This window comes from Candida theae, assembly GCF_024610275.1.
Source record: "Candida theae strain CBS 12239 chromosome Unknown scaffold34, whole genome shotgun sequence".
NCBI classification, from domain to species: domain Eukaryota; kingdom Fungi; phylum Ascomycota; class Pichiomycetes; order Serinales; family Debaryomycetaceae; genus Lodderomyces; species Lodderomyces theae.
The window spans coordinates 1-13803 of record NW_026261393.1 but is presented as its reverse complement, the minus strand read 5'-3'; the positions used below and the strand labels follow the sequence as shown (position 1 = coordinate 13803).

The 13803-nt window shown below is 39.7% G+C and overlaps 7 protein-coding genes across 7 annotated transcripts; 2 read left to right on the top strand and 5 right to left on the bottom strand. All coding sequences in view use genetic code 12, as the record gives it.

The window, feature by feature from the left end:
- Positions 1–227: 227 nt before the first annotated feature.
- Positions 228–749, bottom strand: KGF57_001655 (uncharacterized protein; the record flags this gene model as incomplete). Its single annotated transcript, XM_051750883.1, has 2 exons — positions 228–424; positions 653–749. The coding sequence occupies 2 exons, from the start codon at positions 747–749 to the stop codon at positions 228–230; spliced, it is 294 nt and encodes a 97-aa protein (XP_051609803.1).
- Positions 750–2060: 1311 nt separating this feature from the next.
- On the bottom strand, positions 2061–3143 carry KGF57_001654 (RNA methyltransferase; the record flags this gene model as incomplete). Its single annotated transcript, XM_051750882.1, has 1 exon — positions 2061–3143. One exon carries the CDS (start codon positions 3141–3143, stop codon positions 2061–2063), a length of 1083 nt encoding a protein of 360 aa, XP_051609802.1.
- A 200-nt stretch (positions 3144–3343) lies between these two features.
- MCM3 (MCM DNA helicase complex subunit) lies at positions 3344–5983 on the bottom strand (the record flags this gene model as incomplete). Its single annotated transcript, XM_051750881.1, has 1 exon — positions 3344–5983. One exon carries the CDS (start codon positions 5981–5983, stop codon positions 3344–3346), a length of 2640 nt encoding a protein of 879 aa, XP_051609801.1.
- A 290-nt stretch (positions 5984–6273) lies between these two features.
- Positions 6274–7902, bottom strand: NOC4 (ribosome biosynthesis protein; the record flags this gene model as incomplete). The annotated part of the gene is made up of 1 exon (XM_051750880.1): positions 6274–7902. One exon carries the CDS (start codon positions 7900–7902, stop codon positions 6274–6276), a length of 1629 nt encoding a protein of 542 aa, XP_051609800.1.
- Positions 7903–8815: 913 nt separating this feature from the next.
- KGF57_001651 (sterol esterase) lies at positions 8816–10297 on the top strand (the record flags this gene model as incomplete). The annotated part of the gene is made up of 1 exon (XM_051750879.1): positions 8816–10297. One exon carries the CDS (start codon positions 8816–8818, stop codon positions 10295–10297), a length of 1482 nt encoding a protein of 493 aa, XP_051609799.1.
- Positions 10298–11095: 798 nt separating this feature from the next.
- KGF57_001650 (trifunctional uridine nucleosidase/nicotinamide riboside hydrolase/nicotinic acid riboside hydrolase) lies at positions 11096–12103 on the top strand (the record flags this gene model as incomplete). Its single annotated transcript, XM_051750878.1, has 1 exon — positions 11096–12103. One exon carries the CDS (start codon positions 11096–11098, stop codon positions 12101–12103), a length of 1008 nt encoding a protein of 335 aa, XP_051609798.1.
- Positions 12104–12273: 170 nt separating this feature from the next.
- KGF57_001649 (sedoheptulose-bisphosphatase) lies at positions 12274–13008 on the bottom strand (the record flags this gene model as incomplete). The annotated part of the gene is made up of 1 exon (XM_051750876.1): positions 12274–13008. The coding sequence occupies one exon, from the start codon at positions 13006–13008 to the stop codon at positions 12274–12276; it is 735 nt and encodes a 244-aa protein (XP_051609797.1).
- Positions 13009–13803: the final 795 nt, after the last annotated feature.

Genomic DNA, 13803 nt, shown 5'->3' with positions numbered 1-13803 from the left:
GAAGTGTTGCTTATATAGTTTGGGAGGTGGAAGAGAAGTGTGTTACGTGTGGATCGCAATGGGACCTGTGCTGCAAGAGAGTGCTATACAAGAAGTTGGGTCAGCACAATTTTATGTAGTTTGTTACTTAGTTTGAAATGCAAGTTAATCTTCACATTAAATTTGTTAATAAAGTTCTCAACTTAAAAAATGTAGGTTTTTATTACACCACATTCAAAATCAAGATTTTACTCACTGATTTGATGATCAGGATCCCAATCGGTATTGTTGACAAACTTGCTATCATCACCATCAAATCTCGAATTTCCTTCATCATTAGATGAAACTGACTCATTGTAAATTGCGTCACCTTCTTCAACTTCTATATTTGAACTCAAATGTCCAACATCGACTCCTGCAGCGTGTGTTTCAATTTTCCATGTCACTAGACATGTTTGTTTTTTCTTGTACTTCATCACCGTTCGTATCCAAGACTCCAAGATTATCAAACTGAACTTTCATCATCGGAACTATTTGAAGCCAGAGACATCTCTTTCTCTAAATCTGCTGGTATATCCCAATTGATTGTAACTTGATGTGAGTATCTTTGAGTAATGATTTCAGGGCTCTAGGTTTGTCGTTGCCTGTTTTATAAAAGGCATATCCATTGCACATGCTAATCCTTCTGGGATTGACTCTATTCCTTCACGTTTTTTGTTGTTCTGAACCTGCTGTGCCATTTGCTGTTCTTTACTGGCTTTACCATTCATGGTTGATTTCGCCAGTACGAGATGAATAGAATATTCAAATTTTAATAATTTTCAAGAGTATGAGTCCGCTCTATCACGACACAGAAATTCGCATTAATTTGTGAGTGTTTACCCATGTAATGCTTGTGATATAATAAAATTGTCTTGTGGTAATCTTACTCAAAACAAGCAAATCTAATTATTAATCTAGAATCAAGAAAACACAATAAATAGAGACATAACCTAGCACATTTACATAAACAACAAACTTTCAAGCAGAAGCAATTTCAAAGTACTTACATTCGTCCAACAGTCCTATGACTCAAAAAAAAAAGTTTAAAAAATAAAGTTAAAGAAAAAGAAGAAAAGAATCCTTTGTAAATACCCTCAATGGGCTCGTCTTCATACACCTCAGCCAGTCCACTTCTAAGCTATTGGAACTCCATTTTAGACAGTGCGACACTATTAGTGGTGACCTGTAACAGGTTAAACATTGCATAATGTGTAACGATGCGATAAAATTTAAGGTTTTGTGTAAAACAAAGTTTTTTGTAATCCTCTTACAAAAGGGTTCAGCGACAGAACTAAAAGTAGAAAATATTTACGAGATTCAAAACTGCAACAAAACAAAGCAAATTTTATTTCCTGCAGAGATTATTTTCCAAGTTTCTGGTCTTCGAAAGGTAAACAAAGAGGCAATTAGCTGCGTTTCTCATTTATATACTTTACACCTCATCAAAAACTAGTTTCCTGAATGCTGCTCTTGTTTGTTGATGGATTCTTCAACTCTCGTTAAATACTATTATAGGATTTTTACAAAAGAAGCATAGCTTCACTGAACATGCATTTGAAATGACGTCAATGAACACAATAGCAAAACATGGGGTTAGATTTGAAAGGAGTGAAAGCAAGTACCAATACTTTACACGACAGGACTATCATATTTGTTAGGTAAAGTAGATAAAAGAAGCAGGGGGGCGGGGTGGTTCGGAAATACCTGTGCTTTGTGTACACTTTAATTTATATTATTTTATACCATTCAAAGGATGGTTTCAATTTTGAGGATTCAGCTGCAAGTTTAGCCGCTTCGGATGGTTGTGCCTCCCTTACTGGTGGTGAACTGAAGTGGTAAAACAGGTTCAGCATGTCTTCATGTGCCGGCCTGTAGTATTTTGCTGGTTACTCGCCTCATTGCCTAATGTGCAGTGTGGGAGAAGAAGAAATGCATTATTTTGTTTTGTTGTCAGATGTGCATTCCTACCATATTTTCCAGAAAAGATTAAACGAAAGAGAAAAAGGGTCAAAAAAAGGAACTTTTTTATTTTTTTGTTTTCATTCTTTTCTATTCATAGCTACAGCCGGTCCCAACAAAGCGTCCTCACTAATATCATCCAACTCGTCGAATCTGGATGTAAATGTGTCACCAAACAACGCCAACAAGGCAACGCATCTTCCTTTGGATTTTATATATACTGCCCTGCACTTTTTGTAATCACCATATACCTCTTTTGTAGCCAAGCTCAATTGCATCAAATTTGACAGTTTTGGTAAAAAGAGTCCAATATTGTTTGTGTATTGGGTCATTGTTTTTAAAAGCTCTGTGATATTGAATGGTTCCATTGTGTACAAATTGAACTCCAGGCGATCGTAACTAGTACCACCCCATGGGGGCGAGCTAAAGACAAAGTCGAATATTCTGTTTGGTGGTACATCCCTCCTTGCATCCCGTACACTTTGAGGAATCCAATCGTAGTTCACCTCTTTGTTATCCTTGACCCGGGTAATCTCTCTCCAATCGGCTTGCAAAGTCCATGTCTTGTCTTTAACACCGTATACTTCAGTGTTATGTTGGGCACAGTATAAATTCGTACCATTGATTTCAATACCGCCTACCGAGTCAAAAAATTGAGCAAACTGAATCATATTCCCGCCTCCTCCACAGCACACGTCCAATCCATACTCTGCTTCGGGTGGGAGGATTTTCACAAATAGTTGCGCAATGTATTTGGCAATCAACTCAGGTGTAACACTGTACCATAGTTCTGCTGAGAGGTATATTCCTTCATCGTATCGCGAAAATAATTCATATCTTCGATTCCAAAATTTTTGCAGTGACGGTGGTAAGGTGTAGTACGTGTGCATCAACAATTCGCCATTGTACAGGTATTCACTATTTTCGTAGTCGTTCTCCTGTGCCTCGTCTTGCTGAATTTCGAGCTCGGGCTGATTGTAAATTGCTTCCTGTTGGGTATCTTCCAACGCTCGATTCCTCCTCTTGTTCTTTCGATTCTTCTTCTTTTTCCGCTTTCCAACTTTTCCCGGCGAGGAAGACCTTTCGAATTGCAAGTTGTCCTGTGTGTCTGTCGTTTTGTCGATTTCATCTGGGTGGTGCTTGTCTGAAACGAGAGTTGTCATTTACTACAGATACCTTTGGTCATAAGAAGGTGAGGGTCTCCTTTATTGTGATGTCTTCTTTCTATGCTTCTGCGCTACCGATGCGACTTTATCATCGATACACCAGCGCATGATATCGAACAAAACTTATAAAAATAACATTCACCATTTAACTAATACACTATAGAAACCGCCAAAAATTAAATCCATACCACCTAAAACTACATGGTCCAAACTTTGCCCTCAGCAAGGAAAATCTTGTTATCCTCTTGCATCTTTTCAAGTCCGGCTTCAATTTCAGAATCTGCAAATTTCTCCTCCTGTGCCATTTCCTCGTTGATCGCACTCTTTACGCTCTCGATTGGTGCAACACGCTGAGATTCTGGACCATTAAAAGTATCTGAGCGAATAACTCTTTGTAGCACTCTGCGGAACGTTTGGAACCTTTCAGAACTGATATTGGATTGGTGTGCTGTGTTTGTTGCTCTATCGCTGAGAGGATGTACGTTCAATGCTTGAGGAGCGTCCTGCTGCTGGTTGGTCTGTTGTTCGTTCTCATTTGTTATGTGGAATTGCTCCAACTCATCGCCAACTTCTTCGGTGTCCCCATCTTGGTCCTGCTCACCCAAAGGTGGTTCTGGTGTGGTGTCTGGAGTTCCTTGCTGCTGCTGCTGCTGTTGCTGTTGCTGTCGCTGTTGCTGTTGTTGCTCCATTAACCTGGTTCTTCTCGTGGATGGTCTTGTACTAACAACATCCTCCTCCGAGTCTTCATCAGATTCCAGCTCCGAATCAAAAGTTTCAGCAACAGTTCTTCTCTTTTTTGTTTGCTTCTTTGCAATTTCCCTGAACAAAGCATATCTCAACATTTCTTCAGCAACTTTAGCGTCCTGGACTTCAACACTTTTGGACAATCTCACTTTAGCATGAGCTGAGGCTAACCGAATTAATGTCTCCAAAGTCCTCGCAGTGATAGGAGCTGTGTTTCTTTGATTGTTACCAATCAAGTCGTTTCGAAGTGACGAGTAGGTAGTGACAATATAATCTGAAGCAGCTTTCGTCAACACAGGCTTGATTCTTTGTTTGGCATATTGGATATACTTTTTCAAAAATGGAATAGACAAGATAGTAGGTGATTTCTTGGAATTTCTTGCAACACCAGCATGCAATAATGCATTGAATTTTTCAAAAACGGGCTGCTCCGATAACTCCTGTTCATTCACTTCATCGTCACCAACGGCCAACGTAACACCTGATTTCTCTCTAATTGGTTCCCCTTCCATCATTCCTGGTGGCACAAATCGGTGCATTCTCAAAACGTGTTCCGAAATGACCCTGTCCTTGGTCGGATTGACATCATCTGTAACAACAAATAGCAAATCGAAACGAGACAATAGCGAATCTGGTAAGGCAATGTTCTTGTGTGGATCCTTATGAACGTCATACTGGCCAAACACTGGATTAGCAGCTGCAACAACTGAACAACGAGCATTCAAAGATGTATGGATACCAGCCTTGGCAATTGTGACCGTCTGTTGTTCCATTACTTCGTGAATTGCCACTCTATCTGAGTCCGACATTTTGTCAAACTCGTCAATACACACAATCCCTCTGTCAGCTAAAACCATTGCACCGGCCTCCAATCTTCTTTCTCCGGTTTCTTTGTCGGTGGTAACTGCGGCAGTCAAACCAACACCAGAAGATCCTCTCCCAGTTGTAGCAATAGCCAACGAAGCGGTATTCAAAACAAATCTCAAAATTTGAGACTTTGCAGTCGAAGGGTCACCTACCATCAAGATATTAATATCTCCTCTCAAATGTGTACCATTGTCCAAATTCTTTTCCACCCCTCCCATCATCATTAACAAGACAGCTTTCTTTATATGTTCAAACCCGTAAATTGAAGGAGCCAACGACTGTGACAATATGTCAAAAATTTTCTTGTCTTTGGAAAGCTTGTTAATATTCCTAATATCGTGATCTGTAATCTTTTCTTGTGAAGCAACACCTGTGGACCTAGCGTGTAATGGGTAAACCGAGTTACCCAAAATGACGGTTTTGAATGAAGAGTTGTTATTTACTCCTCCACCCAATGCACGATAAACTCCGACAATTTGAACACGGTCTCCTGGTTTTGTGAGATCCACCAAGTCATCATCTAAAATGACATCCACGGATCTGGGTAACTGACCAGCGGGGGCAGTCTCTGGCATTTCTTGTACTGAAATTTTCTGGTGGTCTTTGTACGTTGAGTATCCATACTCTGTGGTCAACTTGTTACCATCCATGTCTTCAGTAGGGTAGATTGGAGGCGTCGAAATAGCGTCAAAAGATGTCGTTTGATCTCTATATTCTCTTGCGTAGAATCTACCAGTTGCATCTGCGTACTGGACGGATCTAATAACCTTGGGACGAACCAAAGAAGCTCTAGTGACAATACCTTCTATCGATACCATTTTTGATAAGTAGTTTGAGTCTATGGACCTTGGGGTAATTGAATGGCCACCAAAAGCCCCTTTGAAACTCAAGTAATACTGTTGGTTTGCGTCAAAATCACTTGGAAAAGATGAATCACTTGGGTCGTAAATTGTCAAAACCGTGTCTCTTAACGCACGTTCGCACGCTGGCAAGTAGTCAGCAGGCTGGTTTAATAATCCTTGCCAAAACTCTCTATCAAAATCTCTGATTTGGTCAATTGAAACATTTAATCTATATTTACCTTTGATAATTAAATCTCTGATTTGGGCTCTGTAATCAACACCAGTATTGGCATCTATCCTGTCTAAAAATTCCTGGAATCGTCTTACTCTGTCTCCAAAAACAGCATCCAAGGGCTGCTCATCATATTGGGTAGTATCATCCATGGCTTGGCTGTTTTAACGAAAGAACTGGGCAATGACTTGAGAAAAGAAGTGGAAATATCTGTTACGTTCCATGTAGAAAATTTTTTTGAATTTCAGGAGTGCGTTGTGTTGATGCAGAAGATAAAAAAATAAAAAAATAAAAAAATACACTACGCGTCTTATTAATATTCCCAAAAGGGTTAAATTACACTGTTTGTTGCCATATACAATTAACATTGTTGTTACTGGTTCTGTTGTGCAACCCAATACGTATTCTAAAACTCATTTATATCCACAGCCTAACTCTTCTCTCACAAACACCACCCTTCTAATAAAGCGCTCCCTTCTTTATCCTGCTCTGACAAAACAGAGTCGAAATTTTCAAATTCAAGGGCTGCTTGATTCTTATACCTACGTGATTTCTCTGTCTCCAACAAGCTCTGGTAACTCCAATCCAAGAAATCCTCCATGTTATAATTGGGCTTCCTGAAAGGCTCTCCAAAAATTTTTGCCAACGTGGCAATATTGGGATGGTAGTGACTCATTAGCGTTTCTAACTCCCAAAGGGACGACTTGATCGCTTTTGTATTCAAAGGATTTGTTTCAAGATTGTCAAATGGATCTCCTACTTGTGAACCATCCGTATTGTGTAGCATTATCATACAAGTGGGGTGTCTCTTTAGCAAATTATAAATGAATGGAATGATAATGACGACACCCGATGCGCTTGAAGTTAAAGCCAATCTTGCTAGCCTCTTTATAAACGAAGCCACCAACGTAGCAGATAAATGGGTTGATGACAAGAACAAATCGCACAAACGAAAGAATCTCGACCTATACCTAGTGTAAAACAAATCAGGTCTCAATAATGAGTATAACTTGGAGTAGAAATCAGGATACTCCAAATTGTACCTCTTCATTAACTCGTATAACGAGTTGAGTGATAATATGGGAATGATTAAGTCGTCTTGTAAATTGTACGCATCAGTCAAAAAATCCATCAAGCCTTGAGGTTGAGCCATGTACGGAATAATACGTTTATGTAGAATTGATAAAATAGCTTTGTATTGCGCTGGCGACAAAGGATAAGACAAAATTGTCAATACAATTTTTTGAAACTGTGATTTGAACTTGTTGTGTTTGTATATTGCAGAAGGCAAAACATCTTTGGCAACAAAAGTGGGCTCATTCTCAAGATCCTCTGTACTGAACTTTAATCCATTCCGTATGATTGTGACAAAGTTGGCAACTATTCTTTCAAGTTCGGCATTTGATAAATTTTCTTTCCAAGTGGATAAGGTGCCGTTCAATATGTCAAAAAAGTAAAATTGCAAATCCCAATAGTTTTTGAAAATTTCACTAAATTCTAAAGTGATGAAGCTACTAGACGTTCCATCAGGTAAAGAATCGCCTGCATGACTATGTAACAATGATTCAACAAGCTGTTGGTACGTCTTTTTGGGAAATTGGTTTTCTGCACTCTTACTTTCCAACTTGACAAAATTCAAGTATACTTCCATTGCATCCAACTGCATGGACGTTTCATAATATAGCCTAGACAGTAGAAGCTGTGTAAGGGTTGTCTTGAAAGTTTGGTACTTGTCTGCTAGCCAGTTGATTACCAACTTCTGTTTTTCATCGTGTTTGCTGGAACCTTTCATCATCCCCTCATTGAGCAATGCTTCAAATCGTTCAAAAAGTACAGCCAAAATTTGACGGCCCAAAGTCTCCGATTCCTTGTCTTCCTTTTCAGCAAGAATCTTTTGAACATTTTGGAGTTGCGAAAGTAGTACGACAAAGTTATTGAACTTTGATGCATTCTTGATCTCTTCTCCAAGTGAGTTTACATTCTCGAACGATAATGTTTCTGTGGACCCCTCTTGCTGTCTCTTCTTTTGAGTAGGATCTTGCCTTCTTGATGATTTTCTCTTGGGTGGCATTGTAGAATCACAAATTCGGAGAGGTCGAGAAAAGGTTGTGAAACTCTCAAGCTGTATCTGATGAATGTTCGATGAGATGCTAATACGATGCGTTCCTTTTTATTTTTTTTTTTCCACTTCTCACGACTCTTCTGCAGCATGACTTTTCTTTAGACGAAAGAAAAAAATTTTTTTTTTTTTACTTCGTTTTTCCCCTTCTCTTTTTCTCTTTTCTTTGTATGACCTTCCAAGTTTTATACTACATGATGAAAATCTCGCGTGCTAGTCATTGATTACGGCCCTCTTTTGAAGTTGTAGTTGATCTTTGGATCGATTCCTTTGAAGGAAAATTACGGACTCTCCGTTGGGTTTTTTCTCGATGTGATGACGGCGTTTGGCGCAACTATATCTTGTTACATTTTCACAGACGCTTTAGAGAACTTCTGACCCTATAAAATTCTGAAAGGTTGTACCAGTTCATGTCGGCCAACGGAGTTATAGTTGGAACTTGAAAAGTTTGTCGAAAAATATTGAGTGTTTGATGGCTTGTCTTGTTCGCTTTCACAGCGGCCATGTATCTTTTTATTTTCTGCTCGGTCTCTCTACTCGCTATCCATTGTATTTAACGTCTCGTTGTGGGTATCTTGCCAAGAATTCCCTGCAAATCCTTAAAAAAAAAAATGAAATTTTGGATAATCAAGAACTGCTTGACGATGTAGCTGAACCTCTCGTACCCACCGGTAACCGCCACCAATGAGCTTATGTCTGATCTCAGAAAGGGTCCCGGATGTAATTCTTCTATCTCCGGTCTGTGTTTTTATACTTTTTTTTTTTTTTTTCGCGGGTAATCAAAACATTCCCGTCTTTTGCAATTTTGTTTGAAATCTTTGTCAAATTACCATAGCTTGGATCTCCTTCAGTCCCATTATAGGAAATGAAAGATGAAAGTAAAGGGGAACGTGGGCAGGAGCTACGCTACAATTGGTTTCAGAAATATGCCATTATATTAATCAGCTCCTTGTGCTCGGTCGTTTACATGACAATTTTATGTACTGGTGCCGTAATTCATGATTGGTACCAAGGAATCAAGGGCGAGAATCGGTTGAAGCCACCAGATGTTGAAGTACGTGCCCACGGGTATGTACCTAGGGTAGCATATGACAATATAAAGTCTCTCAAGGCAACTGACAACTTGCAATACTATCTCCAAGCATTGGGTTTAGATTTAGAGGAATACAGCGTTACCACCGCCGACGGCTATATTCTTGTATTGCACCACATAATAGATCCAAAGGAAACGCAAGAGCAAAGGGATTTGAGAAAACCCGTGTTCCTCCAACATGGGCTATTGTCGTGTTCAGGAAACTTTATTGCCAGCGGACGTAATTCGTTGGCGTATTACTTTCACGAACAAGGGAAAGACGTTTGGATGGGAAACAACCGCTCATGGTTTAAAGCACAACACGCAACTATCAAGGGTAATTTGTACAATAGTGAATTATACTGGAAGTGGGGGATGAAAGAGTTGGCGTATCAAGACTTGCCTGCCATGATTGAAACGGTGATGATCATGAAGCCAAAACATACTAAACTCACTTTGTTTGGACATCTGCAGGGTGGTCTTCAAAGTTTCCTTATGTTGCTGAATCCGCACTTTTCTTTTATTCATGACAAGATTGACTTGTTTGTGCCATTGGCACCGGCTGTATACCCTGGTCAAATATTCTATACACGATCATTTATCAAAATACTTATCAAACTTCCTAAGTCTGCATGGACCATGATATTTGGCTTTTGCGCCATGCTTCGAAATTTGTGTCTTATGCGGGACCGCATGGCTCACTTGTGGTTGTTTGGTAAACTAGCTTATTACTTGTTCAAGTTTTTATTCGGATGGACAGCACGCAACTGGGGTCGAGATAAGTTTGTGTGGCATATTCTCTTCATTTACTGCATGAGCTACGTGTCAGTGGAATTGATGCAGTATTACTTGGCAAATTTTGCATCAGGTGGTTTCGTGGACATGTTGCAACCTAAGGAAACATACTTTAATGGCGGGCATTACTCTGCCGAAACTTTTAAATCGAACGATGCCGAGATGACGTTTCCCTATTGTAGCTCGTGGTTTAAAAATACTCGCAAGGTGCCGATGCTTATATTTTCTGGTGACGATGATTACCTCGTGGATGGGAAACGATTAGTCTCGCATATGCAACATTATGAACCAGACTATACAGAAGGCCAAAATTTCAAATACTACAATATACCGACTTACAACCATCTAGATATATGTTGGGCAGAGGACGTTATCGGTACAGTTGGATATGCTGTTTGTAGGGAATGGGAGCGGTTAGAAAATTCTGAAAATGGGGAGATGGGTGAAAAGGTGGCAACTAGTGGGACACTTGAAGAATAAAAGGCCATTACACTTGACACAGCCTCAAACTTGATTGCATTTTCAATACGTAATTGAATAGAAATTGCTTAATAAATGTATTAGTATGTGTATCTCAAGCGTCCTTAGATGCTGGTATCTTGAAAAGCGCAAATTTGACACAAACGGGAAGAAAAGAAAAAAAAAAAAAAAAAAGAAAGCCGTCTTGTACTGAAAGACGTTTGTCCGAAGATATCTCGACAAAACAACCGTGACATCACTCAATATCAATGGCTTCTACAACAAGACTGATGTGCACTTACCACTGACCGAGTTCATCAATCACAACCTGTGTCGCGAAATTATCTTACCCGCTCCCATCTACAAAAGCGCATTTCTTTTGCCCAATACGTATGTGCACATCCCGCGTACTCTGCTTGGGCTCTCCATGGAAATGAAGTTGTTCTTGTGCTCAGGCACTCTAAAAGCAGGTAACAAGTCAAAGATTTGTGCCTTGAATGTGCTTAACAGTTCTTAGTATTTGGAAGTGCCAAGGTTTGAAGTCCGATTACCCCTCAAATGATTTTTATATGCGTGACACACACACACACACTCTCTCTCTCTCTCTCTGTCTCTCTCGTATTTTTCGCTAAAAACTTTTGCAAGCTTCGAACTACTTTTTCTTACGGTACCACTGATCCAGCACACTACAAGTCTTGCTTACAGCTATATACTATTCGTTAATGAAGGTTTGGAGGAGACCACTTTTCAACCCCAGATAAAGAAAACTTCTTCACTAAACAGAAGTCGAGAATCAGAATACCTATCCACTCCCAACTTATGACAATACAACAAATTCCAATTTGGCTCGACTGTGATCCGGGAAATGACGATGCATTTGCGATATTGCTATCTCTTTTCAGTCCAAGGTATAAATTGTTGGGGATCTCCACAGTCCACGGTAATGCCCCATTGGATATGACGACACACAATACATTGGCACTCTTGGACCTACTAAATATTTTCAATGTCAAGGTTTACAAGGGTGAGGAGAAGCCATTAATGAACGCACCACGCTATGCTTTAAATGTTCATGGTATAACTGGTATCGGAGGGGTAGAACTTCCAGATACCTCGATCAATAAATGCGTTTCATCGATTTCATATGTCAATGCAATGAAAAACGCGATTGATGCTCATGCGCACGAGATTTGTCTTGTTGTTACTGGTACAATGACCAACGTTGCTCTTTTAATTGAAAAATACCCGGAGGTACTCGGCAAGATAAAGTACATTTCGGTTATGGGAGGTAGTTTTGGCATGGGGAATGCAACACCGTACGCTGAGTTCAATTTCCATACAGACCCGCATGCCGCGAAAATCGTTATGGACAAGTTGCAAGATAGAATGATTTTATCGCCATTGAACCTTACCCACAAGATTGTTGCCACTAGTGCTGTGAGGAAGCAAATTTTTGATGAAGAGGACAAAACAACAAATAGTCCGTTGAGAAAAGCATTTTACGATATATTGATGTTCTACAGTATGGCTTATGCTAAACTGGATGGTACTTTCGGTGATCCTCCTTTGCATGATCCTGTTGCAGTATACAGTTTGTTGCCCTTGGTGGATGGAGACTGTGCATTGTATGGATATCAGTATTTGAGGAGAAAATTGAATATCGTAGTTGAAGGACAACGTGAAGGAGAGAGTATAATAGTTAACAAACTGTTACCAATTAGTGAATCTGAAGATGAAGGTGTATATGTTGGACAAAATTTAGACTCTGAAAAGTTTTGGAATTGCATGTTAGATGCGTTGCATGCAGCTGAGTTGAATTCAAAATAGACATTAGAATGGTATGGATGTATTTATGACCCTAGACACATCACTGTGTTAGTAATACCCTCTCGACGACGAAACTACATCACTGCCAATCTAAAAATGATAATACATAAAAAATCTAGAAAAGTCTATAAAGTTTAGAAAGTGGATCGCTTGTTATTACGAAAGTAGGCTCACATATCAGCACCTTGCTCTTCCACTGGTACTGTGAATGCACCTGACAAGTAAATGGATGGTTCGTGGATGTTATGGTGTTGATAACTCAACACACCAACACCACCGGCATCCAACATCAACTTAGGATCATGATTAATTTCCTCTTCTACCCAACGCGCCACAAGACATCTCAAAATGTGGCCGTGAGCAACAACAACGATATCACTGGGCTCGCAATCCTCTAATGCCTTTATGTGAATCAGTTTCAATTTTTTAATGAATCTATCAACCCTCTCGGTAACTTGTTTGTAGTTTTCACCACCCTCGCACCCATCTCTCCAAATCAGCCAAGGACGATCACACGCATCGAGACCTCTCTCTAATCTGGATTGTCTAATTGCGGCTGTCTTTTTACCTTCATAATCACCGTAATCCCATTCTCTGATGTCGTCATCAAACTCAATGGGGATCTTATCTCTGATCTCTGATGGAACAGCTTCCAAGAGTAGCTCCGTGGTGTGTCTTGTCCTACGTCTGGGACTGGAGAAGACCTTGGTGATGTTATGTGGTTTGATCATGTTTGTAGGTGACGAACCTATCAAGCACTCACCAGTCTTTCGCATTTGCATCACTCCAAATGGAGTCAAGTCAAGGTCGGTAATCGAAGTATGTTGCCCACTTTTTGACCATTCTGTTTGACCATGGCGAACAAAAATGACTCTGGGGTCTTTAAATTTACGTTCAGTTGGCATGTCTGATGGTGTGTCTTTTGGCGGCAGCTAGAAGAATAATTTCAATTGGGACACTCAAAGAAATAAAAGTAGGCTAAAACTTTGTCGAACGGGTAATTTGAAAGAAAACTTTTTTGAAAGTTGCGGAAATTAGACTCGTTATAGCACAAAGCCAAGTCGCAAACAATAGCTGATGAGCTGCGTGTTTCAGTGTGGACTGGTTCTCCACCTCGTCCTGAAAAAGCGTGTGGCCTCCTCTGCAAAGCATTATGTGTTTGGATTGAATACTCATAGCCGAGAATTGTAACAAATGGGTCTTACCCGGAGTTTTTATGGAGACCACATATTCGGCGAATGCACGCAGAATCAAATTATGCAAGTGGACTCTATTAAATACAGTCTTTTTATTTTTGTTTCATACTAGTGCGACATAATTATTCATACTAAAATGACATAATTTTTCAAACCAATGCGACATAAAATTTCATACCAATGCGACATAAAACTTCAAACCTTACTTGTAGTGTGGCTACAGTAAAGACTCCAAGCTAGTGCTTTTAGGTTAAGATATAGATATAGACTTAGAATCTACGTACAGACTGAATGGAGAATCCAGATATAGCTCCATTAGTATCGTGTCGAATATAAGCCACGACAAAAAACACGACATTAGGTCACAGTTCTTTTTTTGCTCCTATGTAATTTTGTTCTAGCAATTAAATTGGAACAATAAAAGAAATGAACTTTGAACTGAAACTATATACTGACAAGTATGTAGATGGGCTTGGTAATTCTTTTACTTTGGACCCAGACCTC